The sequence below is a fragment of the Gekko japonicus genome, unplaced genomic scaffold (assembly GCF_001447785.1).
Source record: "Gekko japonicus isolate JY-2015 unplaced genomic scaffold, Gekko_japonicus_V1.1 scaffold2741, whole genome shotgun sequence".
Classification (NCBI taxonomy): domain Eukaryota; kingdom Metazoa; phylum Chordata; class Lepidosauria; order Squamata; family Gekkonidae; genus Gekko; species Gekko japonicus.
The window spans coordinates 71,641-83,815 of NW_015159791.1; the positions used below are offsets into that span (position 1 = coordinate 71,641).

The following is a 12,175-nucleotide window of genomic DNA, read 5'->3' on the forward strand; positions in this document are numbered from 1 at the left end:
TCCACCAATTCAACTCATACAGAAAATGTTGCGGTTACTGATAGATCAAAAAGCGGAGCTGATACTAGGCGCCCCCTTCTGGCCAAGGAGGGCATGGTTTCAGGATCTGAAGAGGTTGTCAATAATGGATCCATGGTGTCTGCCACTGAGGAAAGATCTATTATCACAAGGGGCAGCAGGTCATTCTCGCCCAGACTTGCGAAGACTCAGCTTAGAAATTGAAAGGCAGCAAGTGATGGACTTGGGTTACCTGCAGGGGGTAGTTAAAACCATGTTAGCTTCCAGGAAGGGGTCCACAAACAGGGTTTACAATAGGACATGGTAGGTTTTCCACTCCTGGTGTAGGAACGGGGATCTAACCCATTGAAGGCCTCTGTTAGTGAGATCCTGTCTTTTCTGGTTTGGAAAAGGGTCTTAGCACAAGCACACTGAAACAGCAAGTGGCAGCCATCTCGGCAATCAAGGTGGCTAAGGAGGGTCAATCTTTGGTTCAACACCCTCACATTAAATGGTTTTTGAGGGGAACAACCCTGATAAGTACACTACAAACTCATTGGTTCCTACGTGGAACCTTAATACAGTGTTTGTAAAGAACCATTCGAACTGATGGCCTCCTGTCCACTAAAAGAATTAACCCTTAAGACTGTTTTTCTAGTGGGAATCACCTCAGCTAGAAGGGTCTAAGAATTACGAGGTCTATCAATAGATAGAGAACTGTGTATTTTCCATAATTATAGGGTAATGCTTCACCCAGACTCAGCCTCTATCCCTAAAGTGAACTCAGCCTTCCATAGGTTGGAAGACATAGTGCTTCCATCTTTCTGCCCTAATCCCAGACATCAGAAGGAGAGGGAGTGGCATTGCCTCGATGTACACACACAGAGCTTTAAGCTTTTATCTAGACAGAACAAAAAGCTGGAGAAAAACTGATGTCTTGTTTGTTTCCTTTAGAACATCATCTTTAGGAAAGGGAATTTCTACTTCCACTCTGAGTAGATGGATCAGGGGATGTATCGTCATGGCTTACAAGTCTAAGGGCTTGGCTCTTCTGCCCCAAAACATCACTGCTCCCTCCTTTAAGGGGGGCGGCCACCTCAGCAGCGTATAGAGAGCCCTCTACCTTGGAGACTGTAGGGCAGCCACTCCTTTACTAGGCAACACTGGATTGTTAGAATGGCTTCAGCTGAGGCAGCATCTGGTAGAAGGGTCTTGCAGCATACCCTCTAGGCCTGGAAGCCAACGGACCCACCCTGGGGTGCACTGCTTTTTTATGTCCCAAGAGTAAGGAGTTCAAGGACTGCCCCACTCCCAGGACCACTGGAAAATGGAAGGCTTGTCTTCACTTATCATGAAGCTTCCTTTCTCGGTGGTCCAGGAGTGGGGCAGTCCTACCCACCCAGTTTGAGGGTGCAACGTCTGGTGCCTGTGAGTGCAATCCACACATAGGGATTCTGTTGTCCTGTTTTGAATGTTCATTGGGGAAAGAAAAAAGGAGTAAGTTTCCTGGGGCTCTTCCCTTTTTTTGGTTAGAGTCCTTTGTTTTGGAGGGTTTGGTTCGAAGACCCTAAGTTAATTCTGGTACTTAGTACCCAGTTGGGGGGAAAGTGTGTTTTCAGTTATGTACAGGTTTGAAGGGGGGTGACGGCTTGGTGAGCCAGCCAGGGGACAAGAACCCCTCCTCTGGGATGAAAGAGTAAAAAAAAAAAGAGTGTGCCAGCCCTGCCTTCAGAGAGGAGGAGCTAAGTCCCAGGAGCAAGGCATTCAAGGACTGCCCCACTCCTGGACCACCGAGAAAGGAAGCGTCACAGTAAGTGAAGGCAAATCTTGCATTTAACATCAACTTTGTAATGCGTGTGGATCTGCAAGAGGTATGTTAAATAACACTTCCTGGCACTGCTGAAAGGTTTTGGCAAAGGCATTTGAAGTGTCTCGGTGCCGCTAAATGTTGTGCATCCTGTTACAGCAACTGGAAATTCAGTCTCAGCTGGTCAGCTGTTGTGCGGAGGGCTCTTCTCCACAGACTCTTTTTCCAACTGGTGTGCGGCTGTGGCGCTGGCCCATGCTCTGCAAGAAAACGCCCCCCTGAAAGAACAGCTGCTCCGGGTGCAGCTGGCAACTAGTCTTGGGAACCCGCCCGTGTCCTTGCTCCAGCAGTGCACCAACATTCTGTCTCAGGTACAGCATCCATCCTTCTTCTTTTCCACATCAATGAGGTTCCTGCCCAGCTACGGGAATCGAGGTTCTCTCTGGCCGGAAGAAGGCTGCAGCGCATCCCCTCTGCCTTGGCACGGGTTGGCGTTTAGTGCCCCAGACAGTCGTGTAGAGGTGTCGGTACTGTTGGTGGACTGGGTGTGAATTTTTCGATATCAGTCTCCAGTCAGCACCTCACGGACATCCTCTCTTAGGATAGTTGAAGTTAGGAGTCCAGTGCCTGGCACAGCAGACATGACAGCATGTGAGCCACATATCTGTGCGGTGGGAGAGGCTCGGGGAAAACGAGAAGCGACAGCATGAGGGTGGGGTGAGTGGGAGTAGGCTCTGCTCTTCTCGACCAGGAGGAGGACGAGGAAGGTGTGCTCAGAGAGCCCTTGCTTGGTGGCCACGTGAGCAGGGCCCAAGAGAGCCTGGCCATCTTCTGCTGCTTTCCCCGTTATGTCTGGGAACCTTGAAATTAACTGTGCAGAAGGCGTTCTGGTGATTTTGCAAAGTCAGATGTGCTTTCAGCACAAATTTGGGAAATGTTTTCACTGAAGTACAAAAGGGGATTTGTGCATGTCCCTGTCGACAGGAGTGTTATCTAAGCTTTTTGGCTTCTGTTTGGCAGCAATTAAACAACTGTGTGACCAGATAGGCACATAGTATGAGGTAGGCTCCAAAGCGGCTAACAGCACATTAAAAACAATTAAACTGACAAAATAATCCATCCACTACACAACACTTCAAGAGCAGAAGATGAAATAAAATAAAATAGCAATAACAATCTTAAACCACCTTTATCTACTTAGAGTAAGCGGCAAGCTTGCCAGTGCTATAGACTTGTGTGAGATCTTCTGTTTCCATGCAAAAACAGGCGTTCTGGATAGCGATGATGCTCCGCCAGAATAACCTCCAGACTATAACCCTGCACCATACTAATACGTAACAGGCCTGTGAAGTTCCCTTTGTAATTTTCAATGTATGTTTCACAGGGTGATAAGATCGACAGACGGGTATGTATTGGTGCACCTAAGGCCACCACAGGGTCTTTCTGCTGTCTCAGCTTTGCTGTGCTTGTTTGATGAAATAACTGCCTTTTGAAGTTTTTCCTACTTAACATTTTGTGCTGCTGCGAGGGTTGATTTCTACTATTTAGACGTGTGGCTCTTCTGGTGTTTTGGGGAACTGTGGTATGAGGCACTGGGTTCTCATGGATGCTTTGCTTTCCACTGGAGGGGGGGCCCTTGCACAGCTTCTGGGTACTGTGTGGAATAGTCTTCCCTCCAACCCCTCCCCCCGTGTGCATTACTTGTCACTTTTGCATGAAGTTTAATCCCGGTTGAGAGCCTGTTAAGCACTTCACTGCCAGACTGGAAAATTCAAGGAGACACCCACAGGTGCCTACAGATTTTCCTAACAGACAGCACAGAGTGAGAGCTGACTTGGTTGAATTCCCTTGCCATTACTTTACATGAGACAGTTTAACATTTAATTCCAATCCGTTGTCTGTGAGACGAGATAGCGTGCTGCCGTGGTGAAAGGGATGGATTTGAACCAAGGAGGCCTGGGTTTGGAGTTCACGGTGGTGACTTGGTGGGCCAGTGAGCCTAAACTCCCTCACAGAGACAGTTCCGCCCATGTAGGCCTCTCTGATCTCCCTGGAGTGTGAATGCCAGGGGCAAATGAAGTGGTCCGCTGTGCATGATCTGTGTGCAGGTGTGAAGACCCAGAGGTCTGAGGAGCCCATTTCTTCATGATACGAAGGCACCCCATTTACCCTCGGGTTTCCCACCTTCCCTCTCCTCCTCTCAGATGCAAAGCTTTTGTATGGGTCTGTTTGGGTCTTTGGTCTGTTGCTCGCTGAGCAAGGTCTGCTTGCCCGCCTTCCGCTGTTGCCGTGGGGAGGTGGGGGCTGTGGGCCTCCAAAGCGTAAGGGTCCTCCTAGGCCGAGGCGTGAGCCTTTGGCACGGCCCTTAGCCAGGGGACCAGGCCTGAGGAGGACCCTGCATACCTTTAAACCACTAACAAGTTGTGAAGGCAGAAAGCCGGCAGGGGAGGCAGGGGCTATCCAGGGTTTTGCAGAGAAATGCCACCTCTACCCACTGCGTGGAAATGGTGGGTGTGCTCGCTGCATGCAGCTCCTGGCTCTCAGGGAGCAGGTTCCTTCCCTTGAGGCTAGGGTTGCTGACCTAGAAAAGCTGAGGCAGGGAGAGAGGTCTGGGGAAGAGACCCTCGAGGGCTTGCTAGAACCGTCCTGCTCCTGTGCTGACAGCCCTTCTGCTGTTGTGGAGAGGGAGGGTCTCGAGGTTGGTCAGTCTGGAGTGATGTGATCCCTTCGAAGGGACCCCTTCCTCGGGCAGCAGACCAATATCCTCTTGTATCAAGAATACTCCTCTGGGGTTGGGGGTGGGCTTTCAGTAGTGGGCGATTCAGTTATTAGAAATATGAGACAGCATGGTGACTTGCCAGCCTGGTGCGGAGGTGGTGGACACTGTGCGCTGTCTGCCTAGATTGATAGTGCCGGGGAGGAGTCAGCACAGCCATGGTGCACGTTGGCACTCATGACACTGGGAAATGTCGTCGTGTGGTCCTGGAGGGGAAAAAATTGGTTACTAGGCAGAAAGCGAAAGGCCAGATCCTCCAAGGTAGCATTCTCAGAAGTGCTGCCAGTTCCAGGCACATTTGTTCCAGCTTTTGTTGTTGTTCAGTCGCACAGTCGAGTCTGACTCTTCATGACCCCATGGACCACATCCCACTAATTCCAGCTAGACAGGCACAGATCAGAAGTCTCAGTGCTTGGATGGGAAAGTGGTGCCGGGAGGAAGGGTTTAGATTTGTTAGGCACTGGGGAACCACCTGGGGCAAGCCGAACCTGTACAAAAGGGACGGGCTTCACTTGAACCAAAAGGGAACCAGGCTGCTGGCGATTAATATCAAAAAAGGTGGCAGAGCTGCTTTTAAGCTAATCCCGGGGGGAAGGCTGACAGGAGCTGGGGATCCTCCGGATTGGGACACGTCAGTCCAATGGGATGGCTGTGTGGACATTCAGGGTAATACTAACAACAAGTGTCATAGAACTTGGGAGTGAGGGCAGGATGGAGACGGAGGGCCATGTGTGGTGACTGAGGGGCTGAGGGAGGCGAGGGTTACTGGGGAGGGAAACACATTATAGGCATCCGCATGCCAGGGCTAGAAGTCTCCAAGCCAAGAGCTGGAGTGCCTGGTATACAGAGACAATTTAGGTATAGAAGGTACCTCTGGAGACCAAGTCCCATGAGGAAAGGTTGAAGGAGCCGGGTATGTTGAGCCTGGAGAGGAGCTAACAGAGAGGTGACATGATCACCATCTTCAAGTACTTGAAGGGCTGTCCTAGAGAGGATGGGGCAGAGTTGTTTTCTGTTGCCCGAGAAGGTCGGACCAGAACCAGCGGGTTGAAATTAAATCAGAAGAGTTTTCGGCTAAACATCAGGAAGAACTTCCTGACAGTTAGAGTGGTTCCTCAGTGGAACAGGCTTCCTCAGGAGGTGGTGGGCTCTCCTTCCTTGGAGGTTTTCAAACAGACTAGATGGCCATCTGACAGCAATGCTGATTGTGTGAAATTAGGCAGATCACGAGAGGGAGGGCAGGAAGGGTTGCCTCAGTGCTTAGTTCTTGTGGCCCTTTCTTATACGCCCAAGGAAATGCTGATCGCCTCATTGGGGTCAGGAAGCAATTTTCCTCCAGGCCAGTTTGGCTGGAGATCCTGGAGGTTTTTTGTCATCTTCTGAGCATGGAACAGCAGTCACTAGGAGTGTGAAGGGAGAGGTATTTGTGTACTTCCTGCATTGTGCAGGGGGATGGACTAGATGACCCCTGGAGGTACCTTCCATGATTCTATGATGGAATGGGAGAAATCTATGGGATACAGTCATTCCTGGACATCAGGCAGGACAGGGAGGGACTGGTTGGTGGAGGTGGTGCATTGTACATAAAAGAGGGCATAAAATCAAATAAGTTAGAAAACATCAGGGGAATTAACTCCCCAAGAGGAGCGATATGGGTGGAAATATTGGGCTCTAAGGGACGTCCTGTTGCCCAGTGATGACTAGTGGGTGGCTCTGGCCTACAAAAGCAGCATGTAACTGCCAGGTTTTCTCTGCATAAATAGCTGAAGGTTCTCCCTCTGAGGCAGAGGACATTTCGATGGGTGTTTCCCACCGTCCACAATCAGGGAGGCAGAAGGCAGAAACATTTCCCCCCCCCCCCCCCTTCTTGGCTCTTGCCCGCCCCCTTCAGTTCTTTTCCTGCCTCTACAGGGAGAGCAGCTTAGACCAGGCCTTGCCTTCATCGAACTCTTACTCAGCTCTAGTCAGTCTTGCATATTTTCCCTCATAACTGCCTTTATGTATTTCCTTTAATCCCTTCGTTGTTCTTTCTTATATTCTAACTCATTTTGTTGAAGACCAACAGACAATGTAAAGAGGCCACCTCCGGCAGCGGCAGCCATGTTAAGAGTTTTTCTTAAAACTCTAAATTTCTTACTCAGCCTTATTCAATCTGCTACATGTTCCCCCATAACTACCTTTATATACTTTCTTTAATTCTTTTCACTGTTCTTCTTTGCATTCTAACTCTTTTGGAAAAGAACAGCAAGATAGAGAGAGAGGCTGTCTCCTGCTGCTGCAGCCGTTTTATGCGTTGTTAAACTATAAATTTCTTACTCAGCCATATCTATCTTCCCTCATAACTACTTTTATATACTTTAATTCCTTTCACTGTTCTTCCTTACATTCTAATTCCTTTGGGAAAGAACAAGAAGTTATATGAAGAGAGAGGCCACCCTCTGCTGTGCTGGCCATTGTGAGAGTTCTTCTGTTTGCTGAGGGGAAAGGCGGTCCCTTAGGTATGCCGGACCCTGACCATAAAGGGCTTTAAAGGTAAGAACCACCACTTTGAAGCGGATCCGGTACACTATTGGCAGCCAGTGCAGCGCCTTCAGCACAGGCCGGATGTGGTCCCGCCTAGGGAGACCCGTCAACAGCCTGGCTGCTGCATTCTGCACTAGCTGCAGCTTCCGGATTTGCGACAAAGGCAGCCCCAAGTAGAGAGCGTTACAGTAGTCCAACCTCGAGGTGACCATCGCATGGATCACTGTAGCCAGGTCATCACGGTCAAGGAAGGGAACCAACTGCCGTGCCAGCCGAAGATGATAAAAGGCCAACTTGGGCTGCTACCTGGACCTCCATCGTTAAAGAGGAGTCCCGGAGCACACCCAAACTCCTAACCCCCGACGCTGGCACCAAAGGCACCCCATCAAAGGTCGGGAGAGGGAGCCCCAACCCTGAACTGGCCCGGCCTAGGCTCAGGACCTCCGTCTTCGCCGGGTTTAGTTTCAGCCGACTCAGTCTGAGCCAACCAGCCACGGCTTGCAACGCTCGTTGGAGGTCATCTGAGTCGGAGTTCGACCGGCTGCTCAGCATCAGATAGAGCTGGGTGTCATCCGCATATTGATGACACCCCAGCCCATACTTCTGGGCAAGGGGGCGCATGTAGGTGTTAAACAACATCGGGGACAGCACTGCCCCCTGAGGCACCCCACAATCAAGAGGGTGCCTCTGGGACCGCTGCTCCCCTATCGCCACCCTTCGTCCCCGACCTTGGAGAAAAGAGGCAAACCATTGGAGGGCAGGCCCCTGAATCCCCGCATCGGTGCGGCGGTGGGCCAGCAACTGGTGATCGACCATATCAAATGCGGCCGACAGATCGAGCAACGACAGTGCCGCCACACCACCTCAATCCAGATGCCTTCGGAGGTCGTCAGTCAGGTCGACCAATGCCTGTCTCATGACCCAGCTGAAAGCCGGACTGGAAGGGGTCTAAGACTGAAGCATCCTCCAGAAAACTCTGTAGCTGTATTGCCACCGCCCTCTCAATAAGTTTGCCCAAATAGGGCAAATTGGAGACCGGTTCATTAAACCATGTTGGAATTTCCCCCCCCCACACACACACACACACAAGGGCCAGTAGGGGTCTGCAGAATCCATACTGTTACACATCATTTCTTAGCATTCGGGACATAAAACACATTCCCTCCTTAGAAGGGGGACAAGGAAACGTCTCAGTTTTTCTTGCTGTGCTTTTATAGCCGGGTGAGTGTCCCACTTCAGTAGATCTTGATCACTCCCTTATCGATGACTTGTAGATCAGATCAAGTTCTGTGACCAAGCCATACTCACGAGCAGACACAACTAGGCCCTGTCTGCAGGACTATGGACTCCTTGTCAATCTTCAGTTAGGTTCTTCAGACCCTACTCAGAAATTAGAGCAGTTAGATTTCTTGATGGTCAAATGTGCAATTGCCTCTCTCCATTGAAGTAGAAGGCAAGAAACGGATTCGTCACAAATGGTTCCTAGAGCAGCTCTTCATCACTGATGATGCTTGCAGCCGATGGCCCTATTGACTTTGCATGTTGATGCCATACAGTGGGTTTGTTTATACATGAGACCATTTCAGTGGCTTCTGAGACATTTTTATTTACAATTTATTACTAAGGAGAATCCTCCATCAGTAAAATCTAGTCCACTGTTTGGTGGAGAAGGATTCTCAATCCATTTCAGGTAAGAAATACTGTGTTCCGGAGGTGAAGTGGATCTTCACAGACTCTACTGTGTCCTGTTGGGGGCAGTGCTAGAGGACTCGCCAGTACACGTCGGTGGTCCAGGAGTGAGACAAACGTCCTTATCAACCTCCCAAGCTTCAGTTGTGTACCTGACTTTATCTTCCTCAACCCACAGATATGCGGTTGACGTGTTCTAATCAGGACAATCATGTATCTGCCAAACTTACCACAATAGTCCAGAGGATCTAATCTCCATCTGAGAGGTTTACAAGACCCTACTTAAGGCAGAGAGGAGCACATTGATGCCCTCTAAGGGAGGGAGGGAGGGAATGTGGGGTTCCCGAGAGGTCTGACCCGGATGGCCACGTGTCCCACTTTGGGTTTCCCTTTACTAGTCCTGTTTGCCTGGCCATGCAGAGATCAAGTGAGTCAGTGTTCCGCCAGGTTTTTCTTCACCCATCTTCTGAAGCAACCGATGCTTTAACATTTCAGTGACCAAGTAACCTTATATTGCCCCCCCAAAAAATAATTATTAATCAGGAAGATTAGGGACGGAAAGCAATACTCATCTTTTTACGTCTAGATCTTTGACGGAAGTAACGGATCCCCTACTAGATCTGGAAATGGTTATCCAGCAGAATTTACACTAATTCATTAAATGTTCCTGTCAGTGGAGTAAGGGGAGAGACATCAATCTCCCTGTAACCGAAGCTAAATCGGTTCTGTTCTTTTGACAAGACGAACATGACAGCGAACTCAAGGATCCTATCTCAAAATGTCATGTCGCATCTCTGGTGACGGTGTTGCCTCCATTCCAGGGTCTGAGCCTATCCAGACACTCCCAAGTTCACCACCTTCCCTGCAGTATTACTCTAGAAGAAGAGGAGGAGGAGGTTGGATTTATACCCCACTCCTCACTCAGAGTCTCAGAGCGGCTTACAATTTCATTTCTCTTCCCTTGTGAGGTAGGTGGGGCTGAGAGAGCTCTTTTGAGGACTGCTCTTGAGAGAACAACCTTTAGAGAACTTGTGACTGACTCAAGGTCACACCAGCAGCTGCATGTGGAGGAGTGGTTCTCCCAGATTAGAGTCCGCGCTCCTAACCACTGCACCAAAATGGCTCTCACTCTAAATGGTCCATGACGAGGTGCATATTTCCAGTGCAGGAACCACATACCATACTCTCGGTTTTCGCCAGAAGCCCTCTTGGGCCTATTAAGGAGGTTCCACTTAGATGGCTGGGGATCAGTACTCTGTTTCTTATAGCAGTCCATAGGGTGTCTACACTTGGTGCTCATTCAGTAAAGCCAAAATTTGAGTCTCAATGAAGACAAGTGGTCACTAAGACAGACCCAAAGGTAAATTCAACTGTCTGTGGTTTCAGGGAGCTTTACCTTCCATTGTTTTGTCCGGATCGTATTCATCCAGAAGAGAATCCGCAACACGTCTGGGATGTAAGACATATGTTTAAACCGATCCCTTATTCATATCCATCTCTCCACCGAATGAAAGAAGGAGGACGTCAAATCAAACTTCAGCAATTCTCTTAGGGTCTCCATCACTGAAGCATACAAAGTTTAAATTAGACATACCATTTGAGATCACCACACACTCAGATGGGCCGCAGTCGACATAGCCATTATCTAACACCCCACAGCTGAAGAATCCTTCTAGGCAGCTATAATGGTTGACAATATCCACCTCTGTAAGACATCCTAACGATGACAGTCTTTTTTATTACTCAGCTGATGATACTGTCTTTGGAACCAATGAATTACAACATATTCTAGATCCAGAAGACGATGACCCAGCCACTAAATGAGGACACTGCTCTGGGAGGTCCCATCAAGATGTCCTCTGCCTCAAAGGGAGAATGACCATTGGATACTTACCATGAAGCGTCATTCTTCTCTGAGGAAAGGAGAACATCTTGCCCCTCCCAAAGTCATTGTCAGTCTGGTTGCTCAGCTGGTACACTTCTTGTCTCAGTGGTGTGAATCGCCTGTTCTTCTTATCTAGGTTGTTGTTCGGCTCTTGCCCATTTGTTTTTTTCCCCTTGAATTGACGTTCAGTCTTTCTGCTTTTGGAGTTAGCAGAGCTGAAGGGGGTGGCTCCCACAGGCAAGAGACAGGAAGTTGAAAATAATTGCTCCTGCCTTCCTGATTGAACAGTGGGAAACACCCATCAAAATGTACTCCATTCCTCGGAGGAGAATGACCTTTCTCAGTAAGTATTCAATGGTCATTCTAATGTACTTTTTCCTGTATGCCCTGTCTCTGGAAATAATTATTGCTGGGTTTTGTACTTTACTTGAGCTGGCTTCAGAAAACCAAGAAGCACCACCTTTCCGAGTGGCAGAGCAAAGACAGTGGTGGTGAATGCACTCCTACAAAAAACAGGATTCAGAAATTAGAGCAGCAGAATTTCTATTAAGTTTCCAGATGCCGTGTTCAAAGGAACTGGGAAGAGTGTTCACTGGAACAACCTGCATTCGCCCTGGCGATATCACAGAGGCTTTAAAAATATTTCTCCAGGGGGGTAAACTATTCCTATCATTCAAGTGGAGAACTGCAGGACTGAAAGCTCCCTCTTGGTAGTGGATGAAATTCCTGCACATAGAAAGCTAACGTCCTCTCAGTGAGATGGCTAAGGCTAGAGCTCTCGCTCTCACACACACACCCCAGCACCTCGCTTCCTGCATGCAATGTTTTCTGGAAAATATAGGAAAGAATAATTCCCCACATGCAGCCTGAAGTGGGACAGTCCAGGATCAGTTACACCATATGGGGCCAGCTGCTTCCATAGAGAGACACTTGCATTTTTTGTTGGTGTAGTGGAGATAACCGTTTCTTCAGCCTTTGTGGTTCCCTTGTTCAGACACCGTGAATGTGGAAAGCAGCCGTGCTGAAGAGTTTCCTACAGTGTCGCATTAGTACGTGAATGGACCATTTCGCCTCGGTTTTTATGAAGTTTTGAGATACAGTTGGCTTTCGGGTTACTTGGGCGATATTTTACCAAAACTGCATGAACGTCCTTATGCCAGCATATTGAAAAGCCTTACCCATATACCACTATGCAGAGCTTAATTTTAAGAGTGTTATTCATTTTGCTTCATTTAATTTTGTTATCCTGTGATGCTTGCGTATTTAAAATGAGCAGTTTAATTTCCTGTATCAGGCAGTGCCAGCTTCAGTAATATTTGTGTCTGATGTGTAGAAATACTTTTGGTTTGTGTCCAATGGGGACTTCCCTTCTGGCCTTCCTCAGCCTCTGAGCCGGCACACGCTCCTTCCTTCCTCCCTCCCTCCCTCCCTCCCTCCCTTCCTTCCTCCCTCCCTCCCTTCCTTCCTTCCTTCCTTCCTTCCTTCCTTCCTTCCTTCC

At 48.9% G+C, this 12,175-nt stretch overlaps 1 protein-coding gene across 5 annotated transcripts in view; it reads left to right on the plus strand.

Moving 5' to 3' along the window:
• Positions 1-12,175, plus strand: part of USO1 (USO1 vesicle transport factor) — a 97,466-nt gene that overhangs the window by 60,953 nt on the left and 24,338 nt on the right. For 3 of the 5 annotated variants that reach the window (XM_015407294.1, XM_015407270.1, XM_015407262.1), the window contains 2 exons: positions 1,964-2,175; positions 3,189-3,209. In XM_015407294.1, coding sequence (XP_015262780.1) covers positions 1,964-2,175; positions 3,189-3,209 — 233 coding nt within the window. The remainder of the gene's footprint in view (positions 1-1,963; positions 2,176-3,188; positions 3,210-12,175) is intronic. The other 2 variants (XM_015407284.1, XM_015407279.1) reach the window with 1 other exon arrangement.